The 21,568-nt window shown below is 52.3% G+C and overlaps 1 protein-coding gene across 3 annotated transcripts in view; it reads right to left on the bottom strand.

The window, feature by feature from the left end:
• Window positions 1-6,637, bottom strand: part of LOC116433063 (uncharacterized) — a 69,548-nt gene extending 62,911 nt beyond the window's left edge. For all 3 annotated transcript variants that reach the window (XM_076369630.1, XM_076369631.1, XM_076369629.1), the window contains exon 1: window positions 6,034-6,637. In XM_076369630.1, coding sequence (XP_076225745.1) covers window positions 6,034-6,637 — 604 coding nt within the window. The remainder of the gene's footprint in view (window positions 1-6,033) is intronic.
• Window positions 6,638-21,568: the final 14,931 nt, after the last annotated feature.

Genomic DNA, 21,568 nt, shown 5'->3' with positions numbered 1-21,568 from the left:
TCGTCGCGTGCAGTAGACACAAGTGACCAATGTTTGATCGAACCGAGAGAGGATAGAGATTTAACCGATAGTGTGCAGGGTCTAAGGTCAAACGAACAGTGTACTCGAAGATCGCTGCGATATTCTTCCGAAAACTGTACGCTTGCGTTTGGCGCAGTGGTGTCAGTCTATTATATTCCTCTCTTTTCATTTATCGCATAATCGAAGGCAGAATGAGAATAAGAATAATAAGGATAAGTTACAAATATGTGTAAGCATCGAGTCTCTTAGTTTCATCGTGGAATTAGAAAAATGGAATTCAGTTGGCGAGCTGAACGTTTGAATTTCGGAGCTGTTCGAACGGATTTTTGAGAAAACTCGTGGCGCAGAGGCGGTTCGGCACAGTGACCGTTCAGCGAAGCGATGCCACGCGAAACGAGCATCCGAGTTGACGAGAAGGTGCTAACAAACGTCGTTCGCGCCTCGTATTTCAAAACCCTGCCGCTTTTCGCGCATACGGGATCACTCTCGCCGATTCGACGATATTAACTCCACTCGGCAACTTCTTTCCCGTCGTTAGCGTCGCTGCTCATTGTACGCAACTGTTTCCGGGTCCGTTTGCATCTCCGTCGTCGTTTTCGTTTTCAATACGGCGAAAGCCTGATTATCATCCGAAGCAATTACGAGCGGGGTGGTTCGGATATTCGAACTTGGATAATTGATAGTACTGTAGCCGAGAATCGTGAACATCGTACATTTGAATAATGGAGAATTCTGATAGGCGAGAGATCCGATAATCGAAGTTTTGGATAATTCAGAGTTCCGAGTGTTCTGCGGTCGGAGCTTCGAGTAATTAAGAATTCCGACAACCGAACGGTCAATCGAGAATTCTGATAGGCGAGAGTTTCGATAATCGAAATTTTCAATAATTCAGCGTTCCGATGATCCATTCCGATCCAATTCCCGGTTCTACTGTCGAAATGTCGGACAACCATAAATGCTGGCAATCAAAGTTCGAATAATCGAGTGCGCCGATAACCGAATGTCCCGATAATCGGGAGTTCGTACAATCAAGGTTGGGATAATCGAGATTCCGAGCGGCCAAGGTCAAGATAATCAGCGTACCTATCGCTGCACAGCGTCGAGTTTCTCGCGAATGTGCAGCCCGGCTCGCCGTGGCAACGATACACATCGGTATCGTACCGTTTCGCGGGCTTGCTACGGCGAGCCGAGCGATGCGCGAATCGTCCGCGGCGTCCACGCACCGGAAAAGACGTTCGCCGTAATTTTTCCGTCGTTTCCAGCGTCGCGTTCGACTCGCACGGCCGAATCCGGATCGGTTTTACTCGAATAACGGCGCGCGATGTATGTAATTCTCAGTCAACGAGGAACCGAACGAACCATGTCGCCTCGTTCCAGCGGCCGTGCGAGTCGCCTTCGCTTCGCGCCGCGTTCTATCCCCCGTGCCGCCCGAGACTTCCGGGAAAGGGGCACGGACAGCGATGGACAATCGAATCTCGGCGTATTCGAGGCGACACGAACCGACTCCGGAGCTTTCCGACGCTACGAATATTCGATGCACTTCGAGCACGATCCGATTAGTATCCGAACAAGAACGTTTTTATCTCGTGTCATTGAATCATGCACAATCCATTCCGATCTGTTATCTACCTACATCTCCGAAAGCTGATAATGCCTCTCCAAAATGTCCGCCACGCTAAACATTCACTTGTTTATTCGAAACGAACTTGATTTAGTTGGAATTCATACTGGAAAGAAACTTTTAAGACAACTTCTACACTGATTTCTCATCGCTGATGATTATGCTTCAAACAGAGCCAAATGGTTGTCGTCGAGAAGGTTACCGGGTTACCTTGGTTACTTGAGCTTTCTGGAAACAATGTTCGACTGCCGCGTACGAGATTGAGAAGGTATCCTTGACCGAGAGACGAGAAAGGAGAACAACAGACTTTCTAGTCGAGAGGTTACAGTTGACAATCTTATCGATTGAGAATATTGTTCGTTGCGGAACTCCTTAAACGGTTGGCAACGAACGCTGTTCAGAAACGCGCCAAGTGTTCGAAGCGTTCGGAGCCTCGAGGAACCGCGGCATCGGTCGGTCGATCGTTGCAGCTGCGATTCCTCGCGGCGACGAGTGGCCGCCGTTGTCGTGTCGCCTGATTAAACGAATTACTCGAAATACGAGGGATCGCGATAAAATTGTCAACGCCGCCGTAAACGCCCGCGAACGATTCGCCCGCGTTTATCGGCGATCGGCTATCGGCGATCGCTAATCGCCTTTTTACGTTGCCCGTTTATCGTTGATCGTTTATCGCCGCGAGAAATCTCGGGACGATCTCGGCCGATCGACGTTTCAAGAACGCCCGATAGGCGAAACGGGAGAAACGCTTCCCTGAACGGGGCGACGCGCGATTCTCGAACGTGTCAACGATCGTTTAAGCGGCGAACTGGTCCAGAGTCCAGGTGAGCGCCCACGAATTCCTATGTGGGTCGACGCGGCTCGATCGTTTCCGCCATTATCTCCCTCCTACTCCGCTATTTTTTGTTTGTCCCGAGACGACGAGGTAAATTCGCGTTTTTCCACGTAAATGCTCGACGATACGTTGGCGTGAGAAGATGCTGAGGATAACGGGCAGTTAGAGGGGGTTGATTAACGGTTGAAAGTGGGCTGAGGATGTGTGCGATAAGAGAGGAAGAATGATGGAGGATTATGTCTGAAATCGTTGCAAGTTCCGTTGACAAGTTCAGTTGGACTCGTATATTTTGATGATTGCGTCGCGCGGGGATGAACGGGGAACTGGGTGGATGAGAAAAATTAGTGGAGCTGGTTGGTCGGGGTGGAATCCGTTGGTCCGTTGATTCGTTTGAGAAGGAAAGTGAAATCGGTTGCTAATATCTCTGATGCAATACGTTCTCCCGTGAAATCCGAAGAAATCTAACGAAAGTTGAAGAAATACAAAGGAATCGAAAGAAATCGAAACAGACCTGAGGAAATCTGCACAAAGTGACGGAAGATCAAAGAAGTATGAAGGAATTAAAGGAAATCGAAATAAATCTGAACGAATCTAAACGAAGTTAAGGAGGCTCGAGGAAGTCTGAAGAAACAAACGATCCGCGAATCGTCTCGTTCGCGAAGGCGAAGCTCGTCGGTGCTCTCCGTTCGGATCCACGCGAACCGTCGAGATTATTGCTCGACGATCGGTCGAGCGCGCGTCGTTTCCGGTCGAACGGGGGAGGAGAAATAAATCGCGGGCCGATTGAACGATCGCGGCGTGACGGGGAGGGGGCGAGATACGATAAGGGTCGTTACGGTTTCCGGTTATTTCGAGGCGTTCCCCATAGTTCGGCCTCCTCCATCTGGCCCCGACGAGTTAATCGATCCCGAGCCGATCCCGACCGGTCGTAACTTCTGGCACGGTCGACGCGGCGTGTCGTAGCTCCTCGCTTAACTAAGTCATTGGCTATTTATTACGGTTGACACTCCGACGAAACCCTATACGCCGGCGTGACATTTTTTTCGTCGTCGGTGGCCTCGCGTGGAAACCAGCTACCGTTCGCCGCTGCCTCGCCCAGATACGCGTCGTAAAATTCTCACCGATCTCGCGACTTTAACCCCTTAACACCAAGGATCGACTGAGAATCATTCGATTCAAGCCTCTCCTCTCGCGATCATCCGAAGCGCACAGACGATTTCCGGAGAAACTGTTCCGCGAACCGATTTAGACGAACTCAGACTAGAACACGAGCAAATTGGAATCTCGATGAATGTATTTTCATAAATTTTAAAAGAGAATCTAGAACAGACAGCGCTGCTGATCGTACCTCTGGTGTTAACCGTCGAATTCTCTCGGTAAACAGCGTTATTAACTCCGAATGAAGCGTCGTTTCTATTTTTTAGCAGTATGACGAATGGAAAAGAATAATCAATTTTGTAAACTGTGGACCGGAGTCCTTCCATAAATAAACGAGAAAATAAAATCTTCTAAAATAAAAGGAGAGCGAAACGCGTGAACGATCAGGTTAAATTATCGAGAGAACGAATACGTGCTCCAATATGTAAGTATTGTTACACAGTTTAACTCGCTTGACTCCTGTTCTCCGACATGCCGATAATTGTTCTACTGCGTGCCGGTCTCGTCGAGAGAACAAGCGAAAACGCACAGTCGGAACCCTCTCGAGGCACGGTTGCTCCGCATTGTAACATCCAGTGCATCTTTCGACCAATTGAAAATACATCGCGAAAGTTGGACACGAAGGGGAGCGAGCAACTCGACTGATCGCGTGATTGAAACGAATTAACATAATCAACTGAACCGAACAGCATTTTACTTTATCGTGCCATTCATTCTTATTGTCGTTCGCATTCTCCCCTTAACTTTGCGCTGTTCTCGCGGAAACTTGCTGAAACTGCTGTGGTTCTAGGTCGTTTCGACATATTCGCGACGACTGCTGCTTCGAAAATAATGAACTCACGCGAAAACATTCTAATATCAACATTTGAATGAACACAGACGTGTCGGTAGTCGACACAAGGGTTGACGCGTAACAGTGAATACATAAGAGTAGCATTTAACTCCTCGACTGTCGAATTAAATTGAGAAAATCGTCCCGATAGTCTTCGATCCTCCCAGCACGCAATGCAAACTACAGTACGACGGTAAAGGAAAGCAACGGAAACGCGTAGCATGTCTTCCCTAGTCGATTCTTCTTATTACTCGTTATGTTACCGACACACGCGTTTCATTCAAAACAATTCCCCTATTAGCCTTTACCCCACGGGTTGAGTCAACGAACGTCGCAAGCTCGACAGTTAAGGAGTTAATTCGAACTCAAAGAAACCGAGTGACGTCTAGTCTCGTTAACTCCCGTTCCAAGTTCTCCTCGCGAGCCCTGGCTTACACAATTACCCCACGACGAGGGGTTAACGAGTCACCGGTCCGATTCGAATATGACCGATTTATTCGAGGATTTCCGAGTCGCGGCCGAACGGGTGTTCTCTCGCGATACCGGTGTAGATACATGGTGGGGGCGAAGGCTCACGGGGGGAGGGGGCCGGGGGGTGGCGCAGGAGGAGCAGGAGCGCGTGTCCAACACACGTGCACGCACACGAGAGTCTGCTGGTCGATTCATCGCGCCGTTTACCCAAGTTTATTTGGGAACGACGGTCCGTTTCCGTGGGTGAATTGCACCGTGGCCAACCGTAAATTTCGTCCGCGGTAGAATCTTCGTGGGCGATTATTCGCCGCGGGCGTCCAAGATACGCGATGATGAAACCAAACACCGAGTCGAGGCGAGTCGAGGCGAGTCGGGCCGGGTCGAGCGGAGTCGACTCGAGTCGAGTCGAGTCGAGTCGAGGCCCCGTTCGGACGGACGTCTGGCTGCGAGAGCAAAGCAGCCACGGTCGTTTCCAGAATTCCGATGAGACACCTCACCTGGCCGCGCGAAACGGCCGTTTCTCGGCCAAGAAATTAACGCCCGGTCAAACACACGCCCGGGACTACTACTACCCGTCTCGCCGAAAAAAACCTCGTCCGTTAAATCATTCATTAACAAAAGGAACCAACCGACCCCTCCGACTCCGTCCCCTTCGGCCACCGTCCAACGGTCCCAACGCGACGCGACGCGACGCGACGCGATGCGACGCTTCAAGCTCGCAGCAAAAAAGAGTATCTTCCTGGCGATGCGTGGTCACACTTTCGTCGCGACACGAGGAAACCTCTTTTTAGAAAGGATTTCGCGCCGATCGCCCGTCGGCCGAGGCTGGACCGCGAGAAACGTCGTCCGGGACGGATGGGTTTTTTGCCCGCCGGAGAAAAAAGGAACGAGGACGTCGGGCGCCGGACAAAAACGATCCCTTTGCACGGGTCGAGGAAAAAACGGGTCTACGGGGTTTATCTCGATAACGAACGGCTACTCCGCGCGCTAGTATAGCCTCTGTCGAGTTCGATAGGAGCGCGCGGCGCGCTTTCGGTGTGCGTTCGATGGGTCGCGCCGGGCGTTTTCGAACGGGTCCGGCTCGAGCCGGCTACTCACCATGTTGATGCAGCTTCCCGCCGCCGACGGCCTGTTGCTGTAATTGTCTGTGCTGATGAGGCTGCTGTAACTGCTGCTGACTTTGCTGACTCTGGCTCTGACTCTGACTCTGACTCTGCTGTTGCTGCTGCTGCTGCTGCTGCTGCTGCTGCGGGGGCAACGATGTCTGAGCTTGCTGCTGTTGCTGCTGCTGCTGCTGCTGCTGCTGTTGGCGAGAGTCCCGCGCCATGATGGCCGCGATGCTGAAGTCGGTGGCAGATTGGCGATTCGAGTTGCAGTTGTTGTTCAGGTTGTTCAAGAGGCTGCTGTTCGGCGACGGGCTGGAGCTCTCGTCGCCATCGTCGCGGGTGCAGCCGGGTGACAGGCCGGCGGGGACCGCGGAGGCGGCGGCGCCCTCGGCCTGCATTTTTCGTCCCAGGAACAGATGCCGAGATTCCTCGTCGTCCTCTTCGCTGCCGGCTCCTCCGCCGCCGCCGCCGCCGCCACCGCCGCCACCTCCTCCGCCGTTGCCACCAACTCCGCCACCGCCGCCGCCACCCCCGTACGAAGACAGCGTCAATCCGTTTCTCTTCCTACCGGCGAGGCCTCGCGACTCCAGCAACATCACCTCGCCCTCTGCCGATCCCGTGAACCCCGGGTCCCTCGACTATTATCGGTGGTGGATCGGCAGGCTCGCGCGGGACCGCTGGCACTCGGCAACTGTCAGTCTACCGGGAATCCTCCGGCCGGCTGGGCTCCTCGACATCCTCCCGGAACGATCGGCCAGGCTTCCACCCTCGTAGACGCCGGCCCCGAAAACGCGTCCGCGCGGCGTTTCGAAGAGGAACCAGCCCGAATGCGTCCAACGGACAACGGCGACGCGTCTCGTTAGGTCGAGCCTCGAGGTGCGCGGTGGCGCGCGCGCATCGCGAGCGGCGACACCTCGGTGCTGCGAGTCGTCGGCGAGCCCGAACTCGAACGCTTCCGGAACGGAGATGCACGCACGTTATCGAAAACACTGCTCGCGGCCCGTCCGTCGCGGAATGCCACTGTCGCGGTCGCGGGGACGACGACGGAGAAACATCGGTCGGACCCTTCTCGGGACGGAACGCGGACGGCGGCCGACGATGGACCGAGGGCCAGAGAGGAAGGGAAGGGCGAGAGGACGAAAGAGGGACGGCGAGGACTGGTGCGAGTATCGCGGGAACTGCTCCGAATCGCCGGGTATCGGCGCGTATCGTGTCGGTCCCGCGGCGGGTGCGTGCAGAGCGGCCGAGTCGAGCGGAGAGCGCGGACAGAGCGAGAAACGAGAGAGCGACCGGTTGCCCGACAGACTGACCCGCGCCACCGGCGGTCGGCTCCTCGTTTCGGTCCCCACCCCCGGCGCTCGCTTCGCGGCTCTCTTCTCTCGATCGAGGTACTATACGCGAGAACGCGCCGCGGCGGTGGCAGCGAGCGAGCGAGCGGCGGTGGCTGGGGTGAGCGGGGACGCACGCCGACGCCGACGCCGGGAGAGAGCTCGCCTCCACTCGAGCGAGCGGGGTGAGAGACCGCGGCGGAAAGAGGGAGAAACGCGGACTCGGCGGTGGCTCGGTAGGCGGCGCCCGCGGCCAGGCGCCGCCCCAACGATCAGCACCCGGCTCCGCCCCCCGCCTCACTCCTCCTAGGAATTCATCGGGAATCCAGCGACTACCTTATTACTACCGTCTCTCTGTCCCTCTTTCTCGTTCTCCCTCGGCGTGTTCCCTGCCTCGCCCCCCACCCCGTTTCTTCCGGCGCGATCGCCAACCGGCAGCCAGCTGTCTTCCTACGCGGGTATACACCCGCGTACAGCTCGTATACGCTTTCGCGGAGGTTCGATTTGCTTTCATTCCGTTCTCTTTCCTCGCTTTCCGTTCATTCTCGCGGCGCTGCTACTATACACCGATTCCGCCGCGCCGGCAGGGTCGCCGCCGCTAATGGCGGTGCCGGAGATGGTAGTGGTAGCACACCGGTGACCGTGGCGGTTGCGCCGTTGTCGGTACGATGGTGGCGGCGGTGGCGGCGGCGGTAGTGGTCGCAGGGTACGCGTCTTCCCCTCTGGCTGCCCCGCCGCCTCCCGCCCTCCATCTCGCGGATCGGTCTTCCTCCTCGTTCGACCCGCGACAAGCCCCATCGGGACGTCCTCTTTTTCCCCGGCCAGGTTGTTTCTTTCGCCACGGTCGGCCTCCCGTTTCTCCTCGGGCTCCCAAAGCCCTCTCGCGAACTCTGCGCGGACGGCCGGCCGGGGAGGGTGGTACGACATTATGGTTTGGTACGCGGCGCTCGGTCGCGGCAGCTGCCATTTTTTCTTCGGGGAGCAGGGGGAGGGCAATTGCTGACAGCGACCGCTTTCCTCCCTGCGCCGCGTCGCGCGCCGCGTCCGTTCCGCCATCGTTCGCCCCGTCTATTCCCCGGATTCCCCATTTTCGCTGCCTTTTCCTCGATTTTCTCTCCGCTGGCTCCGACCTCTCCGGAAATTCCGGCTCGCCGCTGGTGACACCTTCAACGGAACTTTTTGCTCGTCCACCGTAATGGCTGATTATCGGAGACAACCTGGAGCCGCGGAAACGCGTTTCAGAGAGCGCTAGAGGAAGAGGAGAAACGCTGCAATGCTGATGGACGATGACAATCGCATTACAGTTGTCAAGACGCAATCATAATCGGGTTGATGTCGATTCTAAACGGTAACTATCCCGGATGCTACAGCGATGACACTTGGAACATTACGGGAGGCAACAGATACTCCATTCGTAACCCTTGCTCGCTTTCTTCGTCACGCGATCACTATCTGTTAACAACTGGTATAGCTCTTCCAATTCGAAAAGTACATATCCTTTGTTTCTACACGTATGTCTCGCGATTGCCATTGTACCCGGTTGCCATCGCTTCGGCTGCGCAAGATAGATGTCCGATAGTGTGACGCAAGCTTTGCCCCGAGGAAATTATCATGAATGACTACTGGTACCGTTTGTCACTTTCTCGATGGAACAAGTAATGTTACACGAAACGCAGTAAACTCCCGTGGCAGCGAACGTGTTAACGAAGGACGCGCCAGGTCGGTGCGTTCGAAAATAAGAAGCCCCGCGAAACGCGCGCCGCCGCCGCAGCCGCCGCAGCCGCCGCAGCCGCCGCGAGCCTGGAAGGGAGCAGATTGCTCCGGATATTATTATAATAAAGCAGGAAATTGCCTGTGCGCGCTAAATACGTAGGTAGCGATACGTGGATCGCGCGCGATATCATCGCGGCGGATCATTGTAATTATACGGTTTAAGGTATACAAAAAACCGACTGCGATGTTATTACGAGTTAGAAATTTCACGCGATTCAATTCCGTTATTATCCGCGAAAGATAAATGTTATAATTCCCGGGGGAGCGGCGTCGGGGATATCGCGGAAAGCGCGGCGCGACGCGGTACGTACGGGAACCGCTATAAAACTATAATAATCGACGCGTTACACTTACTCGCGGCGCCGTTTACGACAGTTGAAAAATTAGGCACGGTTCGACAGTTCCCGGCGAACGGTTCCCCTTTCTTACCGCGCCGTTCCGTTCGTTCCGTCTGTTTCGCTCGGCGTTTCGAACGATACCGCGGGATCGAATCCTGAATCTGTAATTCCGAAAAATTCCATCGCCAAGTTTCGTTCAGCGCGAGTCGAACATTCGAAGAATTTCGTTTAGTTCACCGTCAACTTCCAGTTTTTCAACCCTTATCACTTCAACCGGCGGTCACACTGTCGAACGCAAGTACAGCAAATGTGCAGCAGTAAAATACGAACGAACTACTTGGTTTCATCTATTATTCCCTGCTTGCCCCAGATTTATAAGTGTTCCCACTAACATACAAACGATTTATAAGAATTCCATCGTATCTCTGTTCCCTTCTTCAAAACGAAGTGAATTTATTTGAAGATAGCTGGCGAACGTGCTGCGATATTCCCCGAGTGATAAGGGTTGGATCGGAGTAGAGAAGGAAAGCCGATGCGGACGCCGAAAGCATCGCTTCCGGTCGTTCGAGTCCTTGCCGAGCGGCGGCGTGTTTTTTTCTTCCGAGACGAACAGCTCTCGCGGTCGCAAACGGTTACGGCCGGCGTTACGATCAGGTGAATCCGTTTAAATACTCACGGTCCAAGGAAAACCACTTCAAAGGATCACGTCAAAGCAGAAGCCTTTCACGACCCCGGGCGACGTAACTTTATGTAGTTATGTATCTTTAGATACGAGCCCTGCGACTCTGCCAGTGCGGGCGCCGCTCGCGCGGCAGGATATATTTAGTTGCCAAAAGCGACGTTGTTATCGATAGCTCTCCCTTTGACACGTCCACTGACGCAGTAGTCGCCGATGATCGCTTCCGAGTTGCTCGGAAACTATTGCGAGACGACTGGTGTCGAATAGAAGTGCTCAACACATCGTGGAGCACTCATTTTTACGGAGCACGTCTTCAACGATAAATAACGATTCAATAGAAACGATTCTTTGCTTCCAAGGACTGTGAAGAGAATAAGAAAGAAGAAGAGAAGTGATTAACTAAAAAATGTCAAGATATATAAATTACTCTATTAGTCGATGACGTTAACGTGAGTAGTTAGACGAGTACAATGCACGAATTGCAATGTCAAATAGTAAAGAATCCTTTCTAGTCGTCTTCGCTACCAACATTCGATGTACCAAACGCTCACGAAAGATCTCGAAAGCTATGAGATTTTCGGGTAGGTCGGGTAGTAATAGCTCCATTAGCCGCGTTTACGACCTTAAAAGATACTTGGATACCCGGGTACTTGGCTCTCATAAGATACCCGGCTAATTTTCCCTACCCCCCCCCATCACAGGAGTACTCGTGTATTCGACTATCTTGCATACCCGGCGAAACGTCCGCGTACGCGCCCCTGAACTTTCCCTTCAGGCCGATGGGTCGCCTGATAGAGTAAACGTTCTACCACGTGTTTCTTAAAATAATTACTTCAAAATCCAGTTCATCGATCTGTTGTCCAACGCATACTGATCTCTGCACCCCTCTTAACGTCTTTTTAACAACGTCTTCCATCAACAGCAAGACAATTTAATCGTAAATCGGTCCGACCTAAATGGAAAGCGTCTAAAAATCGGTTCCGCGTGGAACGTGTTACATTGTACGCCGGCTAAATTTCAGCTACTAGAAATACTAGCGTCGTTGATTACATCGATACACTTTTACACATCGATCAAACCGAAATTTCTAACTCACGACAAAGAATGAGGAATTCGATTTCGTAATTTTTCTTTGGATTTGTGTTATACGTATCTAAAATGTAGGACTAGCGATTAGACGATAGACTAAAGATCCCGCATTATCGCGGTGGCGGCGCGCAATGTGTTAAAAGTGGCAGCCTCGCTTCGAAGCCGATGGACACCGATCGGCGAGCGAGTAAAATCGAATCGGTCGGTTCGAGGGGAAGATATCGGGAAGCGGGGCCAGCGAATCGCTTCGCCGGGTCGTCCATCGATAGGACGGACCTCCCAACGGAGCGTACGACGGCAGAGTTCGAGCCGATCGCCACGGTTCGCTCACGGGGTTGCCGCCTCGTTTGGGGAGAGCTCGTAATCTGCTTAGCCTGACGCTGATCCGGACAAATCGCCGCGCGGTTACGCGGCACTTATATTCTTGTCTTTCGTCTGCTCGCGGCGCGGCGCGACGCGCGCTCTCTCGTTCCACGTTTTGTCGTACGAATCTGATCGATGACGTTGCCGATCTCGAGCCGAAAGACGGCTCGTCACGCTCCGAGGATTCCACGCGTTTACGCGGGAGTCCTTCGCGCGTGTTCGTTCGACCGGCCACGGAGCAAGTGTTGCTTTTTACTGCGGAATAATGAATCGATTTTCATTTAACTAAGACAATCGGTAAACACGTCTGTTCGGTGCAATTGATCGGGACGCAACGAGCGACTACATTAACCTGTCTCGTAAATATTGTCCTGAGATTGAGATCCGTTCTTTTAAATCGATTCGAATTTTATATAGTCGAATCTATAGATGGCTGTCATTGTAGATTCTATTTCTAATCGAATGACAATTGTACTAAAAATTCAAGTCTTAGCATGATTACGATGGATGAACAGTTTCTCCTAGAACATACTATAAAAAGCACACTTTGAGGATCCTATATGTCTCTTCTTCTCGAGTGTATTCCGTGGAATCGTGTCTTCGAATTTCCCAAAAATCCACGCGAGTAGGGTCGTAACGATCGTAACGAGTGTTTTTAGCTGAGTATACCCTTCACGGAGAAAAAAGGATTCCATTGGCATCGCTATTAGGAGAATATCGAATCTGAACTGGAAAGAATCGAGCGACAGTCGTTTCTATGAGCTCCCTTTGCGATTTTCCTCGCGAGTCAGAGGCAATACTGCATGGCAAGGGGTTAGAGGCACCGCGAGATGGAAACGCCGTGTTGCACGAGGGTTGAAATTTCAGCGACGAGAGAAACTGCGCAAACGTCGAAGCGAAAATGACACCGCAACTTGCACCTACTTACCTACGTTGACGAGTCCCGCGGTTTCTCGGCGTTTGCGCACGACCTGTTCGGCGTATTTATGCTTCTCGAACGATTTCACTTTCCACGAGCGTTCGGTTGATTGACGGCCGCCTGGAGCCGACCGCAAAGGAGCCCACCTGACTTCGTCCCCATATTTTGACGCGCTCGATACTCGATGCCCCGGTCGTATTTAATAATATCGCGGGGAAAGGTCCAGGTAAGGGGAGCCAAACGGCTCGTATGACGGATCGGAACGCTCAGAAATCAACTCGAGGATTTCTTTGGCAATCGCCGGCGAACACCGTTCTCTTAACACTAGATTTACGGAGATGTGTTCCATCGTTCGTAGAAGAATATGCGCTCGTGTATATAGATCTCGGACATTAGTGTTCCTAGAACAGAGAATTCTAACGTGCATTCGCAAAATTCCGTCGATCGAGATCGAGTTGAATTACTGCGAAAGAATGTTTAAGAAATTCAATATCTGTGAATCTGACGAGCTCTGGAAATCTAGTGTTAAATTTGCTGCCATCCTCGGTTTATCTGTGCGTTTGGAATATTACTTAAAGAAACAGGAATTTAGCAGTGATTAGAATGAGAACTGAGCGAGAAAAGACTATGGTTAACACTGGAACCACTGAAACAGACAAAGAGACCCATTTCTAATTTTCCCGTGCATAATCATTGGACAGGAAAAATCGCGGAATACGTTTAGTGGAAGTTTCATTAAATGCACTCCTGTAACGTCCGTGGAGAAATAAGAAGCCAATTTCAGTGCTAGGTAATGCCAGTGTAAACCTCTTGCCGTATAACATCGCGTTGGACTCGTGACAAAACGCGAGCAGCGTTTAACAATTTTTACATTCGAATCGAGTATCCGTTACCTTTCTCCTATCGACCGTGGACTTTCTTGGTAAACACGAATATAGAACGAAGGAAGGATTCTCCCTTCCGATAAGGGATTACTAATTCACAGACCAATTCCAGCGGATTACGAAAGGAGTCGTAGGGACGAGCGTTCGGAAATCGAGGAAACCAGGATTCCGCGTGCAGAGAGAAAAAGTGCGAAAAGGGGCGAGCGATTGAATTTATAAAGTGTTCCACGGTCGGATGTAATTTGCACGGACCGTGTGTCGCGCGGATGCGCTGTGTGGCGCGGCGGCAGTTCCCCCGAAAAGCCCGAGGAAAGATGAACGTTAATTAAAACTCGGCCCGCTCTCCACCTCGCCAATTTTCTCGGAGGATATCTCTTGAAACCACTTAATCGCTCGACCGCAGAAGTGCCACCAATTTGCCGGCTATACGAAGCGTAGGTTCGGGAGTCGGGGGCTGCCCGGAGATTCCCAAAAGCACGACGAGGAGAGGCGGAAGGAGGAGGCGGCGCGACGCGACGCGACGCGGCGGTGGTTGCGGCGTCGGCGGTGGCCAACGAAAGAAATGGGTATGATCGCGGTTGGCAACCAACGGCGCAAACAGAAGCCGAAGGGGAATGGGGATCGGAGTTGGAGTTAGAGCGAGAGGCAGCGCCGGATAATCCAGAAATTGATCGACACGCACGGCTATCGGGGTTTAACCCTTTGCACTCTGCAGGCTCCACTGTGACACCGTTTATACTATTAAATATTTTAATGAATAAGTTCCGAAGAACTACCCTAAGATCACTGGATCTTCTGTACATCGAAATTTTGTATTAAGAAGGAAAATAAAGAAATCTAAGAGATGTTACAATATAACATTTTTCATTTGTGCTAGATACTATAAAAACGGCTTGGAGTTGTCGGTAGATCAGAAAATCATCTGGAGTGCTAAGGGTTAAGTGTACACGCAGTAGCCGTAGAGTTTGACGTTAACGCGTTAAGCACCGGGAAAACCGATTTTCCGAAGAGTTATTCTTCCGTAGGCAAGAAAAGCATTGCGCTATTATCATTTTGGCGACGTTATTAAACATCACTCGACATTGGTTATCTCATACTTCACGACTGTTTTCGAGTAATACAGAAGCGTCGGTCATCGGCGACTGACATGGCGCCCGACGCGTTGAGGTGTAGATATGCCAGGTCTAGAGTTCGATGTTGAAGTGTAAGCTGGTTGCAGAATTAGACCTTGAAGTGTAGACACGATAGCGGGAAGCTTGCAACATCCTTATCCGATAGAGGCTCCCGCGATAGGATCTGGCCGTGTAAATGGATCTAAGATTGTTGGCAGCAGGTTGAATTCACTGGAGACGGTAGTAAAGGGAAATAAAATAGTGGAAATAAACGTTCAAGTAGCTAATTGGGAAGTTGGCGAGCAGCAAGAAGCAAGGACAGTCTCTCGCCGCTGTTCCCTTGTTTACGGCGTCGATTACCGCCGAAGCTAATCTCTCGAATCGGCGTTCCTTTATATCGCTGTAAAAATTACGGGAGCACATCCGCCGTGGTTCCCATCGACTTCCATTCCAGTTTACATATCGCGGAATCAATTTACCTAACAACTCCCGAGAAAACCTCCTCCGTTTCTCGTAAAACTTTTGATAGTTCCAGCATTAATTGCCGCGTAATATCAATGAACATCGCGTACAATAAAATTCACGCGAGGAAAGGCGTGCTTCCTTCAATCCCGGCCAATTAGACTCGCATTCCGTCCGCGTGGCTTCTCTCTATCAGCCAGCTGAACACGCTGTACGCCGGTGCACGCCTACTCCGCGTGTCCGGCGTGGATCCTAGCGAAAGGAATGCGGGTCTAATTGGTCGGTTTCCATCGGGTCTCGTCACATTTTCGGTAGCGACGGTGTTGCACGCCGATACGGTCGCGCGTCAGCCGAACGGAAACCGTAAACAGCGAAGAATACTCATTGTCGCGGCCGTTCCACCGGCGTCGTCGTCGGATCCGTCGACGGGGCTCGCGTCCGTTGGATTTCGAAACGGTGCTTTTTGTCCGTTCGAAAGTCGGGACGCGACGACTTCTTTGCCGGGTGTATCGCGGCGAATTACGAGCGGTCGCGCAGAAACGAACCGGGAGAGGACGGGTATATATATATACCGACCGACCGACCGACCGTCCGACCATCCGTCCGTCCATCCGTCCGTGGCATGGAGGCCGTTGCGTTATCCCTCGGGACGAATATGATGTAAATAAATGATGAGCTGCCCTTAAGGGAGTGGATGTTCCCGAGTGGGGGTAAGAAGTGTTATGAAACATAATTAGCGGCCGCCGCCACCGACTCGCGATGATTACAGGGCGGTGAGCAAAAGTCCTGGTGATGGAGAAGGGAGCCGATGCGGGATAGATTTCCTGGCTGGCTACGAGCTACCTTCTTACCTTCGTAACGCGCGCGTCCGTGTGCACAGGCGCGCCTCTCGGGCCTCGCATGTGGTCGCCGACCGCACACCGCCTCGCTACAGCGCGTATCAACACGGCGCAACAGCGCACCGATACATCGCCGCGCCCGGCTACGATTCCGGCCACCACTACCACCACCACCACCACCACCACCACCATCGTCGGCCACGACTTCGAATTCAACTCCGATTGCAATTACGACCGCGACTCGAGAACTTCAACTGCGACTATTATTACCACTCGGACTTGGACTTCAATTGCCACTGCAATCGCGACTGGAATTTCAGCCGCGATTGCGATTTCGGGTAGGACTTCGAGCTCGATCGCGACTGGAATTTCAGCTGGGATTCCGTGTCTGGCTTTCAGTAGAAATTTCGACTGAAATTCTAACCGAGATTTCTAATCGTTCGATCGGATCACGACTTCCCGATTACAACTCCCCGCCGCGATTCCTGTTTCGAATTCGACTTCGATCGCCAGATCTCTGACCTTGAGCTGAATTGCAATTCAGCTAGGATCGCGATTCCGAGTCTGAGTTCGAGTGAATCGTCTACGAGCAATTCCAACTGAGATTCGAATCGGGTTACGACTTCAACTTCGATTTCACCTCTCCACCGCGATTCCGACGGGCTTCCGATTTCCGCCGAAACTCCGACCGGAATTTCCTCGCTCGCAATTCCTGTTTCGACTTCGTCTTTGTCTACGATTCCGACTCGGACCTCGGCTCCGACCAGGACACCGACTGAAACTCAGCTATCGAACTATATACACCCACGTTCTTGTATGTCCGAGCTTTCCTTGGACGTTCGACCGGGCAATTTCGCCGTTCCACGCATACACTCGAAAAGCAGCGCGCGAACACACGCCGACGGGATTTGCACGTACAACGTTAACCGCCTACGTGCCGGCCTACACAGTGGCGTCGACGTCTGCCTCTAGTCCGCCAATTTTCCACGTTCCGCGCGTTCCTCCTGTCGACACAGTTTCGAGGGACAGTGGACCTCCCGGTTTTCTCTGACGCTGCTGCTGAAACCAGCTCTGCGCGTCTCAGTTCTATGCACTAGCTGTGTTGTATCCTCTTCAGCAGCGTCGATCAATCTAATCGATACTCGGAGCACATCGTAGATTCATCGGGTGGCACGGATTCGAGTGGAAGTTTCTTCTTTGTATTTTAATCGAAGGTTCAGCGACGCATCGGCGGTTAAGTCGTTAGCGACTTAAGATGGTAGCTTCGCTCAGAGCACGGAGAGATTCGCTACTTAGGCTCGAACCGAGGAAATTCTTAGCGTCTCCGCATTGTAGGATTCTTTTGGGGAAAGTAGAAGCTTAGCTCGACTTCGACGTCCAGCTTCAGCTTCAGTTTTTCTACGGAACAGCGGCGGGTGTTCGGGAGTTAGCGGACGTTTCAGAAGTTCGCCTGTTCCGAAGGAGACGCGAAAGACGCGCCGCGCAGCGAGAATACGCCAGTGTGTCGCCTAGTCTCTGCGTATGTACGTAAAGTTTAATGGTCGCTGGGTATAGTAATTGGTGGCAGTGCTCCGCGAGCCGCTATCGGGCGGCGGGTAGGCGGATCCTTGATCTTTTTTCAAATTTAACGATCGACCGTTGAAACCGTGGAACGCGCCGACCACTTCGCCGCTCTCGCGTCGCCGATAGATCGGTTTACGCGGGGACGACGATTCCTCGGGAAAACCATACCGCGAGTTTCTTCGCGCGCGACTCGCTGCTCGAACGCTGCGAGAGAAAGTGCCGGAGGATTTATGGAATAGTTGTTCGCTCGCGGCAAAGATAAATGGTGTTAATTGTGAATCTTCTCTTGCCTCCTCCGAGATCCATCTAACGTTTGAAACGTCGCCAGTTAACGAGAATGTATCATCCACTGGCGATTATTAAGATTGATTGCTAATGATTCGATAGCACGGCTCTGACGGTGCGTTGTAACCTAGTTATCTGCGCCACGCATCGATTCTGTTACAGTAAATGTTCTGAAATCATTCGAAAACTCTGGTCACTCGATCACTGTGTTAATCAACGTGTTGACCTTTCACTGAACCCTTTATCTCACGTTTTCTGCTTTTACCGTCGCATCTTCTTGAATGTTTGCGACGAACATCAAGTTACAAACCACGTGTTCAACGAAACGACAACAAGAACAAACGAAGGAGCATTTGGGCAGCAGCAATTGTTTTCATCGCGTACGGAAAATGACTAGATGTTGCCTCGCCGGGGACATTGGTTCGAACTCGATCTCGATAAGAAGAGTCGAAGGTGTTCGCGACACGCCTAATTTATTAGGGAACGTTTGCCGTTACGTTTACGGGTCGGTAACGTCCCTGGAAATCGTTCGGTCCCCGCGACCCGTTTCCCGGAAAAGTATGCTCGCAAATTTTATGGCACGTGGCTGGCCCGCTGGAGGACTCCTTATCCGAGGTAAAAGTGCGTTACGGTCGCTGGGAAACGACGACCGAGTGGCTCGCGTCCTAGATACTTGCTTCCGAAATTGAGAAGTTAACTTACGGGGCTCGACAAAAGTACATATGAAATTTCCTATGGCTCCTATTTTCTGTAGCGACGAGTTACGGAGCGACGAGTTAACACGTCCACTGCCTCGAGAATCCTCAACAGTGTACACGACGGTTCTCGTAGGAAGAACAAATGGAAGTTAGAGTCTAATAATCTTCTCGATAATCTTTCTAAGCCAAACGTCACGTCGGCGACATCGAACGCTGCCAAAAAGTTGCCAGCTTTCCCATTACAAGCAAGTAATCAATTCAAATAGCAGACTGATCAATCCCTTCTCCCCCAATACTCAAAATTTCGACGTAAAATCTGTCTTCGAAGCGTAACGAAATGAAATCCACTCGAAACATGATCCAGAAGCAACAGCTAAGCACCGAATACCAATCACCTCGTACTCTAATCATTTCTGATGAATACAACAGTGCCGATTACCAATAACCAACTAATCCGACTCAACCTGAAACGATAAATCTACGAAATCTCATAGGAAAGTTCCACGAGAAAACAAAGAACATGGCGGGAGGGATGAAACGCCGGAACAGCAGAAGAGTAAAAAGGATCGCGGGGTAAGCTGGTGGGCGTCTTTCGTATAAAGGGAACCGCGGCCATTTGGTATGCCGGGCAACGCGACAACATGCTGCGTTATCAGAATTATTGCCGGAGCCCGCGTTTCTAACCAATACGAAGTTAATGCGGCGCGTTAACATTCGTGGGGTGCGCTCGAACGCCGGCATCCCCGCAAGCTGTGGCCGAACTATCCCGTGCCGGAGGCGGCCGCCATTCCGCCGCCGCTTCTCTCTTTCTTGGCCTCTTTCCCTCTCGTTCGCCCTCGCCGCATATTGCTTTCGCGCACGTACGCATATGTCGCCGAATATCTTACCTAAGGGGTAGAGAACCCGGCGCTGTGTTTCGTCGGCGAGCGAGCGAGCGAGCCATCCCGCCTGCCGAGTAGCTGTGTCACGTGCTTCGTATAGCCGAATAAACTTTCCTAACTATTGGAACCGTTCGCCGGAATTGAGTCGGCCGCGGGTAAAAAGGGATCGCAGGGCACAGAGAGGGCGGGCGGGAAGAGGGACGATGAAAAATCGGGGGAAAAACGGGGGAGATCTCCGGAGAACGGAATCGTTTGGTGTTCCGGCAGCGTCGACCTACTTCTTCCTCCGCCCCGGCCCGAGAAAGTTCGCGGTGGCGTATCCCCCGAGCCGTACAGCCGAGTAACGAATCCATTTTTCTCGTGGCAATATCGGGCCCGATATCGCGGCAGTAAATAGCAAGGATATTATGCATCGGCCTAATAACGACCGTAATAAACTTACGAGCTACTTTATGGGCCGACCGCCGCCGGATGCTTTCGGCTGTTTGGACAGATGACGCGAATCGTAAAAATTTCGTCGATTTTATTCCCCGGCCTCCCGCCCGACCCCTCCGCCCCGCGCGCCATCGCGTCTACGCCGCCGACCACCTACGACGAATCGATCGAAATTATCTGCTCTCCGCTTCCGCGAAACACTCTGGCGGCTTGCCGGTCAACGATTGCCGCGAAGAAATTGTTTCGAGTGTAAGCAGTCGAATTCTAACCATTCGATAGATACGCGATGTTGAAGCCTGGTGTGTATTACTCTTTCGCGGGGAATGTGGATAGAACTGGTTGCCTGTTATTTGGTGTCACGATTCGTTTGTTACACTATTGTCCGGTGATTTATACTAAACCTGCCGCATTACTCGCGAGATTCGTGGTGAGAATTGCCAGGTTAATTGAAGCTATTAGCCGACCGCATGCCGTAGCATGCGATACTATTTCGGTAATTCTGGTCCGCGAGATAAAACGTTGGAACGAACCTCGCCAGACGACACAGCGAACGGTTCGGTATGCTTTAATTCCAGGCTGGGAATACAAGAATGTGGGATAAAAGGAGGAACCGAGAACCTCGCACCGGTTCGCATAGAAAGTGGTTGCGAGCCGTCGCGACGGAAGCCGGGAGGGTGCGTGATCGCGGCCGTGCGCGCACACGCGCGATAAAAGCTAGTTCGAGAGCGATCGCGCGGGGTCGGCGGGGCTCGTAAAGTCTCGATTCTGCACGGACGTCGATCCGATCTCTAATCCGCGGATTAGAGGCGGCGCGCTAGAAAAAAAGTCGCAACACCGATTTCATTAAATTCTTCACGCTCCCCCCGGCTTCCTTCGCTCCTCCGCGCGTTCCTCCTCGCGGCGTTTCCATTCCGGCCGCTGCCCGCGCGCGTCCCTCTCGCAGACTCGTAAATCTCGCTATCGGGGGATTTATTGCCTCCGAATCGAGTTCTCTATCGCGTCCGAACGACTTATCGCGTTTATTCGCGTGTTCGCTCGGTGTACACGTATCGGCCGTACCTGCCGATGAACGTACGACGGTGGAAATCTCTCGAACGGCTCCGCCGGCCAGTGCTCCATCGCTGGGTCCGTGGGCCCCGCCGGTTTCCGAGGGGCGGCTCGTTGAAACTGGAAAATGAATTGCACAGATAAGCGTGACCGTCGAGCGAGGAGTCGCGCGTGCCGGAGGATCGCGGGGGTACACGGCGGCACGAGTCTGGGGTGCGCACGGCGCGCCCTTCGCTCGCAGTTCGATTCTCCACGGGGATCGGGATCAGCCGGTAGCGCCCCTTTCGCTCGTTCTTTCGCTCGTAAATCACGGATTAAACCGGACCCGTGTAATTCGCAGCAGTTTTAACCGTAAACAGTTTAATCTCGGCCGCGAGTCGAAATCGGTCACGTCAAAACAAGAGATTCTTCACGCCGAGCCCGAGCCACGCACGACTTCGTCACCCCCGGAAGGGATGGGACTCGGGGGATGGAGACAGGAACGTTGTACGGTCGCGTGTAACGCTTGCTTTTTAGGATCGGAGATAGGAACGATGCTTCGTTCCTTTCGCCGGCTGAATTTGAATCATTCTCGCATGTTTCGGTAGAGTCAGCGTTGGAGACACGGTTGTGAAATGTTTGATGCTGTTAAAAGGTGAAGATACACTAGTGGAAGGTGTTTAATATTACTTTTGTTCGATGTCTCAAAATTTCAACCCAGTGTAGGTTAACCTTTTAGCTACTGTACGCCACTATAGTGGCTTTCGCGTATATCATCGTTAATTATGTCATCGATAATTGTGCACATTACACTCTAATCCAACGTAATTGCACAGTGGAAAATTCGATCAGT

The sequence above is a fragment of the Nomia melanderi genome, chromosome 8 (assembly GCF_051020985.1).
Source record: "Nomia melanderi isolate GNS246 chromosome 8, iyNomMela1, whole genome shotgun sequence".
Taxonomy (NCBI): domain Eukaryota; kingdom Metazoa; phylum Arthropoda; class Insecta; order Hymenoptera; family Halictidae; genus Nomia; species Nomia melanderi.
Note: the sequence above shows the minus strand (reverse complement) of the source record. Positions and strands in the feature narration are given on the sequence as shown.